Source organism: Drosophila sulfurigaster, chromosome 4, assembly GCF_023558435.1.
Source record: "Drosophila sulfurigaster albostrigata strain 15112-1811.04 chromosome 4, ASM2355843v2, whole genome shotgun sequence".
In the NCBI taxonomy this organism is placed as follows: Eukaryota; Metazoa; Arthropoda; class Insecta; order Diptera; family Drosophilidae; genus Drosophila; species Drosophila sulfurigaster.
This window is the reverse complement of record NC_084884.1, coordinates 1,995,337-2,009,067: the sequence shown is the minus strand read 5'-3', so window position 1 is coordinate 2,009,067 and position 13,731 is coordinate 1,995,337. Positions and strand designations below refer to the sequence as shown.

Here is a 13,731-nt window from a genome sequence, read left to right as displayed (position 1 = left end):
GACTCTTCATCAAGTTTACACATGGCTGCGATGCTTTTGAGTTGGCTTACCCAAATGCGTGCACATGATTTTCCGTCGAACTCCAGCGTAGCTTCCTTTGCGAGTGCGAGCGAGAACGCTGATCCACCTTTTACTTCGTTTAGCTCATTCTTTTCTTCTCCAGTACTGTCCGTTACATTTCCAGTGCTGCCCATAGCTTGCAATACAGAACTGCTGATGTTGTTGTTGTCGTTGCTGTCGCCCAAATTTGCGACTTCTGACGCCGAACGTCGTGCAGCTATGCTCAAATCGAGTAAGTGTGTGGCGCCGTTGTTGTTTGTGTCGATCCCGTTGCTGTTGTTGTTGTCGCCGAAATTCGCGACTTCTGGCGCCGAACGCTGTGCAGCTGCGCGCAAACACTGTGTGGCGCCGTTGTTGTTGTCTATTTCTGATGTAGACATCTGATGTGCAGCTGCGATGTACTGAGAATTTCGCAATTCCTCTTTGCTTAAACGTAATTCTTCTTGCAGCTTTTGAATTGTGTTTTGCAAATCCTGGTGAATACTCTCTCCTAGGTCAGAATTTTCGCGAACATTTTGAGTCTGATCATGACGCTCGTTGTTGTTGTGCAATTCGTTTTCTTGGCCAGACAAAATATTGGCCAAACTTAATAAATCGTTGCTTCCTGATGGTACTTCTTCAAACATCTCTGGGGCATAGGGCCATGAAACTTATTTTATCATTAACCAAATAATACATAGATATGTTAACCAGTGCAAATATTGGTTTCACTGAAAACTGATAAGCCATGGCAACAACCGCTGAGCGGCTGGCTGATTTCGAATTTCGAACATCGGACGAATCGTACAGCGAACGGAACTGGTGGTCAGTGACCTGGACGAGCTGGTGACCAAAGAGGAGGTGGCAATTGCAATGGTCGAACAAGTTGCAATGGTGGAACAAGTTGCAATGGTCGAACAAGTTGTTATGTCAGACGGCGATGTCCTGGTGCCCCGAATGAGGGCCTCGAAGATCATGCAACTGGGTAAGTTTAGAGTTGGCTTGATGCGTTGTATAGTAATTGTGAAGGAGCCCAGGACTCATTGTTTCAAATCCCTAGACTTCGGGCACATCTCGAGCAAGTGTCAAAGCTTGGTGGTCAGATCTAACAGCTGTTTTAAATGTAGACGTCCATAAAGTGGCAACACGTAACAAAACCACAGGATGTTTTCTTTTTTTTTTCTGAGAAGCCAAAGGCACTTCTTTAAAGTCCCACGGTATCTCATGATGATAATTAGAACCTACTTTTCGTCAAGGGAAATCAAATATGATACCAGCGAATGGACAGCAGAATATCGGGTAACTCTCCAGTTACTTTACGTACGAAATGTTGTTGTTTTGGACCGCTGAATTTGACCCGTTTTTGTGGCCAAAATTAAAATTTTTAAATTAACAAGATTTTTGAATGCAGGTTTCTTGGATAATGAAGGTTATCACTATAGGAAAGTATTTTAGAAAAGTGGGCGTGTCAACGACCCTCTCCGCCCACAGAAATCGAAAAAAGCAATTATCTAAAGCAATTTTCAAGTTAGAGACCCCAATTTTGGAACACAGGATGAATGTCCTATTTCAAATGCGTGCTGAAAATTTCCTGATCGGATAATAAATATGGAAGTTATTCAAGAAAAAAAAATCGAAAAGGCTTTACCACGGGCTTGTTTATCATTTTGCGAATAGTGACGATGTTGGCGCATTTGATTAATATTAGTTAAGAGCATGAAGTACCAAATGAAGTTGTTAGAATTAGGGCGAAGCGAGAGCGCAATAAAGCTTTCGTTTGTTGCTCTCTGAGCGAATTCGCCTCGCTTCGCCACTCTAGTTAAGTTAGGCTTAATGTAACTTAGCATAGAATCATAAAGGCAGTTGAAATCAAGAACTCATCAGCGCGTCATCATTCACTCTCTACGTTATCTTTTCGTTTCGTTTTCGTTGTACCAACAACAATTAGGTCCATTCTTTGTTCGCGAATAAAGCGGAAAATATTATTATTATTATATGGCCATGACAACCCTTTTATCGGGTCTCAGCCTGAAGCGCAATGTGCCTCCACGCGTCCCTGTCCTGAGCGCGCCTTCGCCAGTTGGTAACACCAAGTGTGGACACGGTTTCCATCACCTGGTCTTGCCAACGCGTTCGGGGTCGTCCTCTCCTTCGTGTCCCAACAATCACCGCATCAAACACCTTACGAGCCGGAGCGTCTTCATCCATACGGGCAATGTGGCCCAGCCAGCGAAGTCTTTGAGATTTCACTCGACTGGCTACGTCAACATCACCGTACAGCTCATACAGCTCGTGGTTGTATCTGATGCGATAAACATCGTCCACGCAGATTGGACCAACACTCGAACACTCCAAGAGCAGCTGCATCTGACTGCGTCACTGTCCAGCACTCTGCACCATATAGGAGTACTGGAAGAATGAGCGTCTTGTAGAGTGTGGTTTTGTGCGTCGAGAGAGAACTCTACTATTGAACTGCCTACTCAGCCCAAAGTAACACCTGTTGGCAAGTGTTATTCTCCGCTTAATCTCCAGACTGACATCATTTGTACTTGTTATAGCAGTGCCTAGGTAAATAAACTCCTTGTCGGACCCAAAGCTATAGTTTTCTGCAGTCAGCTGAGAATCAAGACGCCGCGATTCTCTGCTAGAGCACACCATAAACTTTGTTTTCTCCATATTCACCGCTAGTCCTACTTTCGCTGATTCCTTTTCAATAGCCCCGAAGGCTCCTGTGACATCACGCTTGGTGCGGCCAATGATATCAATATCATCAGCGTAACTAAGGAGCTTCTGTTGGTTAATATCGTGCCCGTCCAATGTACACCAGCCTTTCTTATAATACTCTCCATTAAAATATTGAAGAGTATACAAGACAGCGAGTCACCTTGTCTGAGGCCACACTTGGTAGTAAAGGTGTCGGATTGGCCACATCCTACCTTGACAGAGCTGATGGTGTTGCTCAATGTCATTCTGCAAAGTCTAGTCAGCTTTGCTGACTAGCCGGGGCTATCAAATGCGGCTTTGTAGTCGACGAAGAGATGGTACGTGTCGATCTGGTTTTCGTAAGACTTCTCCAGGATTTGGCGCAAGGTGAAAATCTGGTCAACGGTGGACTTGGCAGGTCTGAACCCGCACTGATAAGGTCCAATCAGTGCTTCAGCATGGGGTTTCAGTCTTTCACACAATACGCTCGTTAGGACCTTGTATGCAACTGGAAGAAGACTAATTCCGCGGTAGTTGGTGCGCAACGTGGCATCACCCTTCTTCAGGATGGGACAGATCATGCTGAGGTTCCAATCTTCGGGCATGCTCTCCGTGAGCCATATCTTACTGATTAGTTGGTGCATGCTCCCTACAAACATATCACCAGCTGCCTTAAACAATTCTACCGGCAGGCCGTCAGCACCTGCAGACTTGTTGTTTTAAGCCGTTGGATTGCATCCTTGATTTCGATATGACTTGGGATTGGCACTTCAATATCAGTGCCATAGATTGGGGTTCGTGGATCATAGTCTTCAGAGTATGTGCTTGAGCCAGATAACAGACTCGAGAAGTGATCCCTCCATAACTTCAGCACGACCTCTGCTTCTGTGACAAGATTTCCATCATCGTCCCTGCACGCCACTGCACCAGTCTTAAATCCTTGGGTCAGACGCTTGACCCTCTGGTAGAAGTTACGTGCTTCATTTCTGCATCTGCTGCTCTCTATGCTCTCACACTCTCGCCTTTCCTGCTCTTTCTTCTTGCGTCTGAAAAGGCGTTTTTCGTCTCTTCTTCTCGACCTGTAGACATCCACAATAGTTCGTGTCGCCCCAGCCTGCAGTGTTCTTCTGTAGGCGGCGTCCTTTGCAGCTGTTGCGTCATGACACTCCTGATCGTACCATGGATTCCTTGTTGGAGGACGCTGGAATCCAAGCACTTCTTCTGCCGAGGCTCGCAGAGAGTGAGATATGAGCGCCCACATATCGCTTATGTCTTCAGGTATTGAAGGTGCTCGGCTTAATAGCCCCGAGACGTGAGTGGAGAATGCATTCTTCGCCTGTTGTGATTGCAGCTTTCCGATGTCCAGCCTTCTTAACGCACTTCGACGTGCAATCTTCGCCACACATAGCCGTGTGCGAATCTTAGCTGCAACAAGATAATGGTCGGAGTCGATGTTGGGACCCCGACAGGATCGCACGTCGAGTATATTAGATGCGTGCCTTGCATCGATCACAACATGATCGATCTGATTTCTGGTTAGTCGATCGGGAGAGAGCCAATATGCCTTATGAATGTTCAAATGACGGAATTCAGTACTACGAACTACCATATTATGCGTAGCTGAGACCATTGCTCGAGGTGGTCTCATGTAGACTAAATCACCCGACGGTGGCACCAAAGATGTCTTTTCGTCCTACCTTGGCATTAAAATCCCCGAGGAGAATTTTAATGTCATGGGAAGGACAGCGGCCATAAGCTCGGTCGAGCTGCGCATAGAAAGCGTCCTTGGTGGCATCGTCCTTTTCCTCCGTTGGGGCATGTGCGCATATCAGGCTGATGTTAAAGAATCTGGCAGTAATTCGGATCATTGCAATTCTCTCGTTTGTTGGCCGAAAGTCAGAGACTCGGCGCCGCAGCCTGGCACCTACGACGAAACCACAACCAAATTCATGCCGTTCTGGGTGGCATCTATAGTATATGTTAAGCGGAAAATATAATATCATAAAACTCTTGTGATTTTTCAGACGGTTATTTCAGAGTTTAACGCAAGTACTTTTAATAGGACAGCAAGATCAACAAGTTATGAAAGTGTATATGTCATTTCGTTTCTCGCAAAAGCTCCTTGCTTACGCCACACTTCTAGCAGTTCTGCAATGCTAATCAAAATGTTGCTCCCTAATAATTCAAATTACGCAAAAACACATAATGAGCTTACATATTATGAATTCAGAATTGACAAATCTACACACGTATATGGACACTCACTGAAACAATTTAAACCTTTTTATACCCACTAGCCATAGGTTAGAAGGGTGTTATAACTTTTTGCCGGCAGGAAATGTATGTAACAGGAAGAACGAGGCATCTCCGACCCTATAAAGTATATATATTCTTGATCAGCGTCAACAGCCGAGACGATCTAGCCATGTCCGTCTGACCGTCTGTCCATATGAAACACTGGATCTCAGAGACTATAAGAAATAGAGCTATAATTCGACAGCATTTGTTATGTTTGCACGCAGAACAAGTTTGTTTCAAATTCCCACTTCCGCCTCGCAAATCAAAAAATCGAATAACAAGCGTAATTTTAAAGCTAGAGTTGCGAATTGGTATATACAATAATTACTATAGTAGTTATGATTCCTGGGATGGGATGGCTTTCATTCGTACAGAGTAAAGTTTCTGATTGCGGTCAACTTGGTGGCCGCCAGTGCGATCTCTGTCTACGAATGATTGCAAGTTGACACACAGCCTCCTCGTGGCACCTCCTGGGTAGCTATCTTAGCATCCGCTAGATAGCGAGCTAATGTGTGCAGCGAGTCATCCGGACGGTAAATGGTTGAGCGCAGGGTTTGGAACCCGCCTCAGAAAAAAGAAGCCTAAGGTAAACCAAAGCGAAAGCCTCGGATAGGATCCCCTTATGTTGACGACCACCGCAAACTGAAAAGGACTACGATTTACGGATATGCACCTGGAATGTCCGAACCCTTAATTGGGAAGGTGCCTCTATCCAACTGGCGGATGCCCTCGAAAAATTAAAGGCTGACATTACCGCCATCCAGGAAATGAGATGGACAGGACAAGGTTGCTCCAAGCGAGCAAACTGCGATATTTACTACAGCTGCCATGCGGAGAGGCGCGAATTTGGATGCGGATTTGTAATAAGCCAGAGACTTCGCCACCACGTCTCCAATTTCATCCCAGTGAGGGAACGGCTGGCTACAATCCGCATCAAATCTAGATTTTTCAATCTTACCATGATTTGCGCGCATGCCCCGACGGAGCAGAAGGACGATGCTGCTAAGGATGCATTCTACGCGAGACTCGAGGACACATACGACCGCTGCCCAAACCATGACGTGAAGATCATCCTCGGGGACTTCAACGCAAAGGTTGGGCGCGAACGCATCTTTGACCGCACCGTCGGTCAATTCAGCCTCCATGAGACTACCTCGAACAACGGTTTCAGGCTGATTGACTTCGCCGCGGCGCGAAACATGGTAGTGAGTAGCACCAGATTTCGGCACCTCGACATCCATAAGGCCACATGGCTGTCTCCTAATCAAAAACGCGCAACCAAATTGATCATGTTGTGATAGACGGAAGGCATGCCTCAAGCGTGATGGACGTGCGTACATATCGTGGAGTCAACATAGACTCGGACCACTATCTCACTATCTCGCAGCCAAGATACGCATGCGGCTATGCCGAGCGAAAAACGTACGCCCCATCACGCAATGAAAGCTTGACGACACTAGGCTGCGATCACAACGGACAGCAACAGCCTACTCCACTCACCTCTCGGAACTGCTCCACCAACCTACCCCTCTTCCTGTTGACGCCGTCGGACTCTGGGCGCACATATCCCACTCCATGCGAGCTGCCGCTGAAACAGCCATTGGGTTCAAGCGCCCACCCACACGGAACCAATGATATGACGAAGAGTGTCGCGTCGCAGCTGCGGCAAAAAGGCCGCATACAGAAGAACGCTGCAGTCTGGCGCAACCCGAGCTACGTGTGAACGTTACAGGGAGAAAAGGAAGGAAGAGAGGCGGCTTTTAGACGGAAAAACGGGAGAAAGAAAAGCGAGAGTGCGAGGAACTCGAGGTGTTGCAAGACAGAAATGATGCTCGAAAATTTTACCAACAAGTGAAGCGTCTGACACAAGGTTTCAAGACTGGAGCATCTAACTGTCGAGATGAAAACGGGAATCTGGTTACAGATACTCAGTGCACGCTGAGGTTATGGAGGGCGCATTTCTCCAAGCTGCTAGCAGAGGATGACGGCACCAATCCCGCCATTGGAGGAAGCAGCCCGATACCACCAATCGACGACAATGTGGATATACCACTACCTAGCCATGACGAGGTCCGAGTTGCTATTATGCGACTCAAAAACAACAAAGCAGCCGGTGCTGATGGACTGCCTACGGAGTTGTTTAAGGCCGGCGACGAAGAGCTGATAAGGTGCATGCATCAGCTGTTCTGCAAAATATGGCTAGAAGAAAGCATGCCCAACGATTGGAATCTCAGCGTCCTTTGTCCTGTGCTGAAGAAAGGCGACCCGACGATAAGCACCAACTACCGGGGAATTAGCCTGATTGCCATCTCATATAAGGTCCTATCGAGCGTAATATGTGAACGACTGAAGCCGTATACCAGCACACTGATCGGACCTTATCAGTGCGGCTTCAGACCTGGTAAATCCACCATAGACCAGATCTTCACATTGCGCCAAATCCTGGAGAAAACCCACGAAAATGGAATTGACACACACCATCTATTTGTCGATTACATAGCTGCATTCGATAGCCCGACAAGAAAACGCCTATATGCCAGAAGCATGGGGTGTTCGAGAGAAAAATTCTTCGCAAGATCTTCGGTCCCGTTCGGATTGGGGACGACTTTCGCATTCGGATGAACCACGAGCTGTACGAGTTGTACGACGACGTGGACGTGGTACGGCGCATCACGATACAACGTCTGCGCTGGCTCCGCCACGTTGTGCGAATGGAAGCGAGAGTCGACTACGGGCGACGACGAAGGGGACGACCAAATCTTCGATGGAAGGACCAAGTAGAGCAGGACCTTAATCTACTGGGTATTTCTAATTGGAGGAGGCGCGCAAAGAGCAGAGGCGCCTGAAGGGAGACGCTGAGGTCAGCCAAAACCCGAAATGGGTTGTAGTGTCACCGAATAATAATAATAAAAGTTATGATTCCTGAAAATTTGGTTGCGATAAGATAAAAATTGTGGTAGTGTATGGGCAAAAACGCCTACTTACTAGGGTCTTAGTTGCTTTGGCCGACAATCTGGTACATTGTGCCGTCTATGGTATATTTTGAACGGTGTACTATATCGATATACCAAACATACAATTTGGTATATTATAAGTATTTTTAGTGTTTTCGGTATATTTTGAAAATAGTACCGCAATATTTTGCCTTTATTAAAATGGGTGGCGGGTATCTCACAGTCGAGCACACTCGACTGTTACCCTCTTACTTGTTGTTAAAACCTTTTGGAAAGTTCAACTTTTTTCAAAAGTGACAAGGGGCAACACTTGCTAAATATACAAATTGTTAGAAAACACCTGAAGAATTAATATATTGAATTTTATTATTTAATGATTTTTGTGGGAGATATGCCAATTTGAAATTGCACCGCAAATTTAACATTTAACCCAGCACGTGGCGTCCGCTTGCAACAGCTTACTTTAACAGCTGTTATTTTAACATTAAACTGTTATGTTAACATTTTAGGTATACAATATCGCGATTTGAACATTTTTCAACATGGTAACATTGAAAAAACGGAAATTTTAATACTAGCGAAAAATGAGTTTTGGCTACGAAAACGGGTCAAATTCAACATAGTGCGCTGTTTTGGAGCGCTATGTATGTACCAACAGAATGCTATTGTGACTGATGGCTAGTTCTAGTTTATTCATTGACGGATTAGTGTCAACCATTCGTCTAATAAGTAGGTTCAGGACAATTTCGGATGTTGTTGCCTACGATTTTGCTGCAATACCCACACTTGAGAAACTGCTCAGAGAGCAAGCTGCAAATGGGTCCCCCAACTTATGCCGATAGAAGAACGGTCAAGCAGACAGTTACCGGACAAGAATGAGTCAACCAAAGAAAGCTGGACTCACCGGCTGAGGGTGTATAGTATGTATTGCCAATGTCCTTGTAAAGCATTGTTTCACGGTCGTCCCACAAGAAGCCGTCTTCGTTAACTGTGACTTCTACACTTTTAATGTTTCTATATTATGCATATTTTTATACCCGTTACCCATAGGGTAGAAGGGTATTATAACTTTGTGCCGGCAGGAAATGTATGTAACAGGTAGAAGGAGGCATCTCCGACCCTATAAAGTATATATATTCTTGATCAGCGTCAACAACCGAGACGATGTAGCCATGTCCGTCTGTCCGTCTGTGTGTCTGTCCGTCTGTGTGTCTGTCCGTCTGTCCGTATGAACACCTAGATCTCAGAGACTATAAGAGATAGAGCTCTAATTTTTTCGACAGCATTTTTATGTTTGCACGCAGATCAAGTTTGTTTCAAATTTTCGCCACGCCCACTTCCGCCCCCGCAAATCAAAAAATCGAATACCAAGCGTAATTTTAAAGCTAGAGATGCGAATTTTGGTATATACAATAACTACTATAGTAGTTATGATTCCTGAAAATTTGGTTACGATCAGTTAAAATTGTGGAAGTTATTAAAGAAATACTTTTGTATGGGCAAAAACGTCTACTTACTAGGGGTCTGAGTTGCTTTGGCCGACAATCTGGTACATTGTGCCGTCTATGGTATATTTTGAATGGTGTACTATATCGATATACCAAACATACCATTTGGTATATTTTTAGTATATTTTTAGTATTTTCGGTGTATTTTGAAAATAATATCGCAGTATTTTGCCTTTATTAAAACGGGTAGCGGGTATCTCACAGTCGAGCACACTCGACTGTAACTTTCTTACTTGTTTTGTCAATAAAAAGGCATACGCTAACATACTCACACAATTATGGACATTGGCATTCGTAATCTGCCTGCCGCTTATCGACAATTGCCATGACTTGGGCAGCCAATTATTCTGTTTTCAGTGTAATCACCATTTGGGCTGTTTCACATATCTTTGTATTCTTTGGTTAGTGAGTCTAACTAGCCAAGCCAAGAAGCTTAAGCCTTACCTTAAAGTGCTACTCGGGAAAAAAATCGAACAAGGTGAAAGTTTACATTGCCTACCTTACGGAGTTGAATTTTTCTTCACATGAGCACTAGGCTTGAGAATTAATTCTCCAATAAAAGAAACAAAAGCTACGATGCGGAGGGCTGGCAAAATCCTCTAATGAACCCTCCCGAACAAGGCGAAAGTTTACATTGTCTACCCTACGGGGTTAAATTTTTCTTCATATAAGCACTAGGCTGGAGAATTAATGCTCCTTGTCTATCAGGCACTTGTCTGGCTGAGAATAAGAATCAGAATCCATGGTACGGTGTCTGGCGGTCAGACTGAAAACCCTATGGGCTCCCAAGAATAAAATTACCAAAAATTGTCTCGGAATGGACAAATCTGAGCATTCAACAAACATTCAGTCGGTGGAACGCGTGACTGCTACCACCGGCGGGCACGGAGGGAGACATCCTCTCTGCGTGTCGCCAGCGGTCACACCTCCGATGCGGTGGGTGCAGGGTGAATACTGTCACAAACACACAACAAACGAACAACAACTCGAGATTGATGCGCGCGGGTGCCATTGTCCTAACCGACTCGAACCAAGAGAGCGCAGTGTCAATCTCACCGGTGGAGGAGGAACGTCTTCTTCAGTCATCACGGCCTATCGCCAGCATCCCAAGGTTGCGCAGCCGGGCACGGAGAGCTGAAGGAGAAGGCCAAGAATAAGGCGGCGACCCTTATTCATGCAAGGCTCAGTGGCGTAGCAAACTTGTCTGTCCATGAAAAGGAGAGGCTTGCCTAGGCTAACGCGTGGATGCGAGAAAACCAAATTAGCCTCCTCCCAAATGACAATACGGTGCATACCGGTTCTACCGGCCCTTGCCATGTCAAGCAAGCGCCAACGGTCTGCTGAGAGTCCCAAGGAAGGAGCTCCAGTGAGCAAGAGGCTGCAAGCACCAGAGACAGAGAGCCGAAGTCAAATGTCCTGTTCCCTATAGCCGTGCAGGGCGGCGGGCGCTTCAGCTGCTTAGAAAGCAGAACCAGGCTATTCCGACGAGTGATTGGTCCTTGCTGAAGGTTGATGAACCTTTACCCAGTGGTGGGCAGCACGAGATCATTCAGATCAATAAGGAGGCCGAGTACCTGCTGTATAAGCGCAACGGGTCTAGAGATCATGACCGACGCCACCCTGCACCTTAACTTGACGGACAAGACGGAGGAGGTGGGGAGGAACTGTCAATGCAGACGGGTCCCCGCGAGTTTACAATGAGTGTACTGTTTTGTTTGCATGAGCTCAACGTCCACAAATCTAAAACGGAGATTTTATCGGAGATTTACACGACATGCCTCGCATGGTGTCATATCCCCACTCTTTGGAGGACCTCTAACGTCATTTTCCTGCCTAAAGCGGACAAATGCAGTCTTAAACGACTTTCGGCCAATCAGCCTAACATCTGTCCCGCTAAAAACTCTGGAGAGAGCTACTTGATATGCACATCAGGAGCAATTCTTTGCATCTGATGGCCCCAAACCAGCATGCTTATATGAAGGGCAAGTCTATCAAGAAGGCTCTCCATGCTCTTGTAGCCTCCATTGAAAAAGCAAACCACTTCAAAGAATATGTCTTGGGTGTTTTTTTTATATTTCAGATGCCTTCAATAATGTCACTACTGACGCTATTATGAAGAGACTTACTTCAGTGAACACGGTTCCAGCGATCCATAGATGTGTCAACCGCCTTCTTAGCGACTGGCGGGTGGTGGCCACGTGGGGATTCGACCATTAGGAAGAGGAAGAGGTGGCATTCCCCAGGGTGGGGTCTAACGCGGAGAAAACATGAAGAGGATAAGGTACCTGTGTGGTCCCCTCTCAAAATAGGCTGCACTACGCTAAAAACGAGCCACGCTGTAAAAAACCTGTGTGTGGTCCTGAACAGCAAACTGACATGGAAGCTCAACGTGTTAGAAAGGGTGAAGAAGGCCACTGGAGCTTTGTATATGGCGAAAAAGATGCTGAGCTGCACTTGGGGTCTCTCTCCTCATCTTATGCGGTGGATATATAGCTCTGTTGTTCGCCCTCACCTATGATATTCTAGTGTGGTGGCAGGCCACGGTAAAAGGACGTACCTATCCATCCAGCGTCAAGCGCTACTGTGCATCACAGGCGCTATTAGGTCGAAGCCTACTAAACCCCTCGAGGTAATAGCTGGCCTCGAACCACTAAACCTATACGCGCCATCCATAACTGCAAAATCGACCTTTAGGATTGCTGCTGCAGGCAACCTGGCTATGGCCACAGCGCCATTGGTAGGGAGACTAGTACTGACTTGGATTATACTATCCCTCTTACTTGTACTGACCACTTTAACATGATATACGTGGAAACGGGCTGCTGGCGGGAAGCCCTCAATCTCTTCACCGACGGGTCGAAGATGGACAAAGGAGTCTAATAACGATAGCTCTAGTTGTAAGCGCTAAAGGAGATGGCAAATAAAATACTCGAGCAAGTTGGTATGCCAGCCAACCTTTACCAAGTGAAGATCATACAACCACAGCGACTAACCTGGCGCTCTTAATGAAGGCCTCGAAGATCATCCAACTGGGTAAGTATAGGATTTTCTGTACGCGATGTTTTAAATGTAGAGAACAGACCCTTAAAGTGATCACGTGTAGCAGAACATCAGTAGCCAAGGGCACCATCGAAGCTTAGCAAATGGCGGGTAGAAGATTCTGCGCCTCGGTAAGCACGCGTGTTAACAAACGCTTTGCATGACGATAATGCAGCTGAATCTCAACCACTGTGCAGCGATTCAAGACTCTTATTAAAGTCGGTCGGGGAAAACGGGGTTGATGTTGCAGTTATCGACTACTGCGTGGGATATGTTGCGGAACTCTTTCCCAGAGTTAAAGAGTACTCGTCTGGAGAAAGCCTTAACGGACGTATGCATACATATACCCCTACACAAAAAAGACACACAGTGGAAGGTAGCGGAGGGTACGCCAGCAACAATATGAGAGAGTGGTGGGCGAAATAAGTGGACTCGCTGAGTTGTTTACTGGTAGTATATACATATGTCGACCAGCTATTATTATTTAAATGTCTTTAAGACATAATTCGAAAATGCTTTGCGAAATTGTAAAGTTGGAAGATGGTGTCGATATAAAGCTAGAATATTTGGACGACTTCAAAAAGCGAGAAGAGCGACTCTCTAGCTGCTTTTAGTAAAAATTCAGAAGCGGCTTGTGACGGCTTAAATAATTTCTATAAATTGTATCCATTCGCTACAAAATTTTTATGAGTCGTAATCACGGCTGAAGCTTCAAAACAATTAAAAGTTACAGTTGAATGTGCTCGAATGTGAGATACCCGCAATCCATTTTGAATAAAAGCAAAATATTGCGGTATTAATCTCAAAATATACCGAAATAATATACCACAAAAATACTAAAAACATGACAAGTGGTATGTTTGGTACATATACCAGATTGACAGCCAAAGCAGCTAAGACCCCTAGTAAGTAGGCGTTTTTGCCCATACAAAAGTATTTTTTAATAACTTCGACAATTTTATCTGATCGCAAACAAGATTGCAAGAATCACAAAGACTATTGATTTTGTACATTATATACCAAAATTAGCAACTCTACTTAAATTACGCTTGTTATTCGAATTTTGTCAAGTTGTGGGGCGGAAATCGACGTGGCAAAAATTTAAAGCAATCTTGATCTGCGTGCAAACATAACAAATGTTGTCGAAATTATAGCTCTATCTCGGACAACCAGTCCTAAAGATCGTCTCG

The 13,731-nt window shown here is 45.5% G+C and overlaps 1 protein-coding gene across 1 annotated transcript; it reads left to right on the top strand.

Moving 5' to 3' along the window:
* The first annotated feature begins 5,999 nt into the window (after positions 1–5,999).
* LOC133846936 (uncharacterized) lies at positions 6,000–7,886 on the top strand. The gene is made up of 4 exons (XM_062281648.1): positions 6,000–6,245; positions 6,428–6,644; positions 6,893–7,527; positions 7,584–7,886. Exons 1-4 carry the CDS (start codon positions 6,000–6,002, stop codon positions 7,884–7,886), a joined length of 1,401 nt encoding a protein of 466 aa, XP_062137632.1.
* The last annotated feature ends 5,845 nt before the right edge of the window (positions 7,887–13,731 follow it).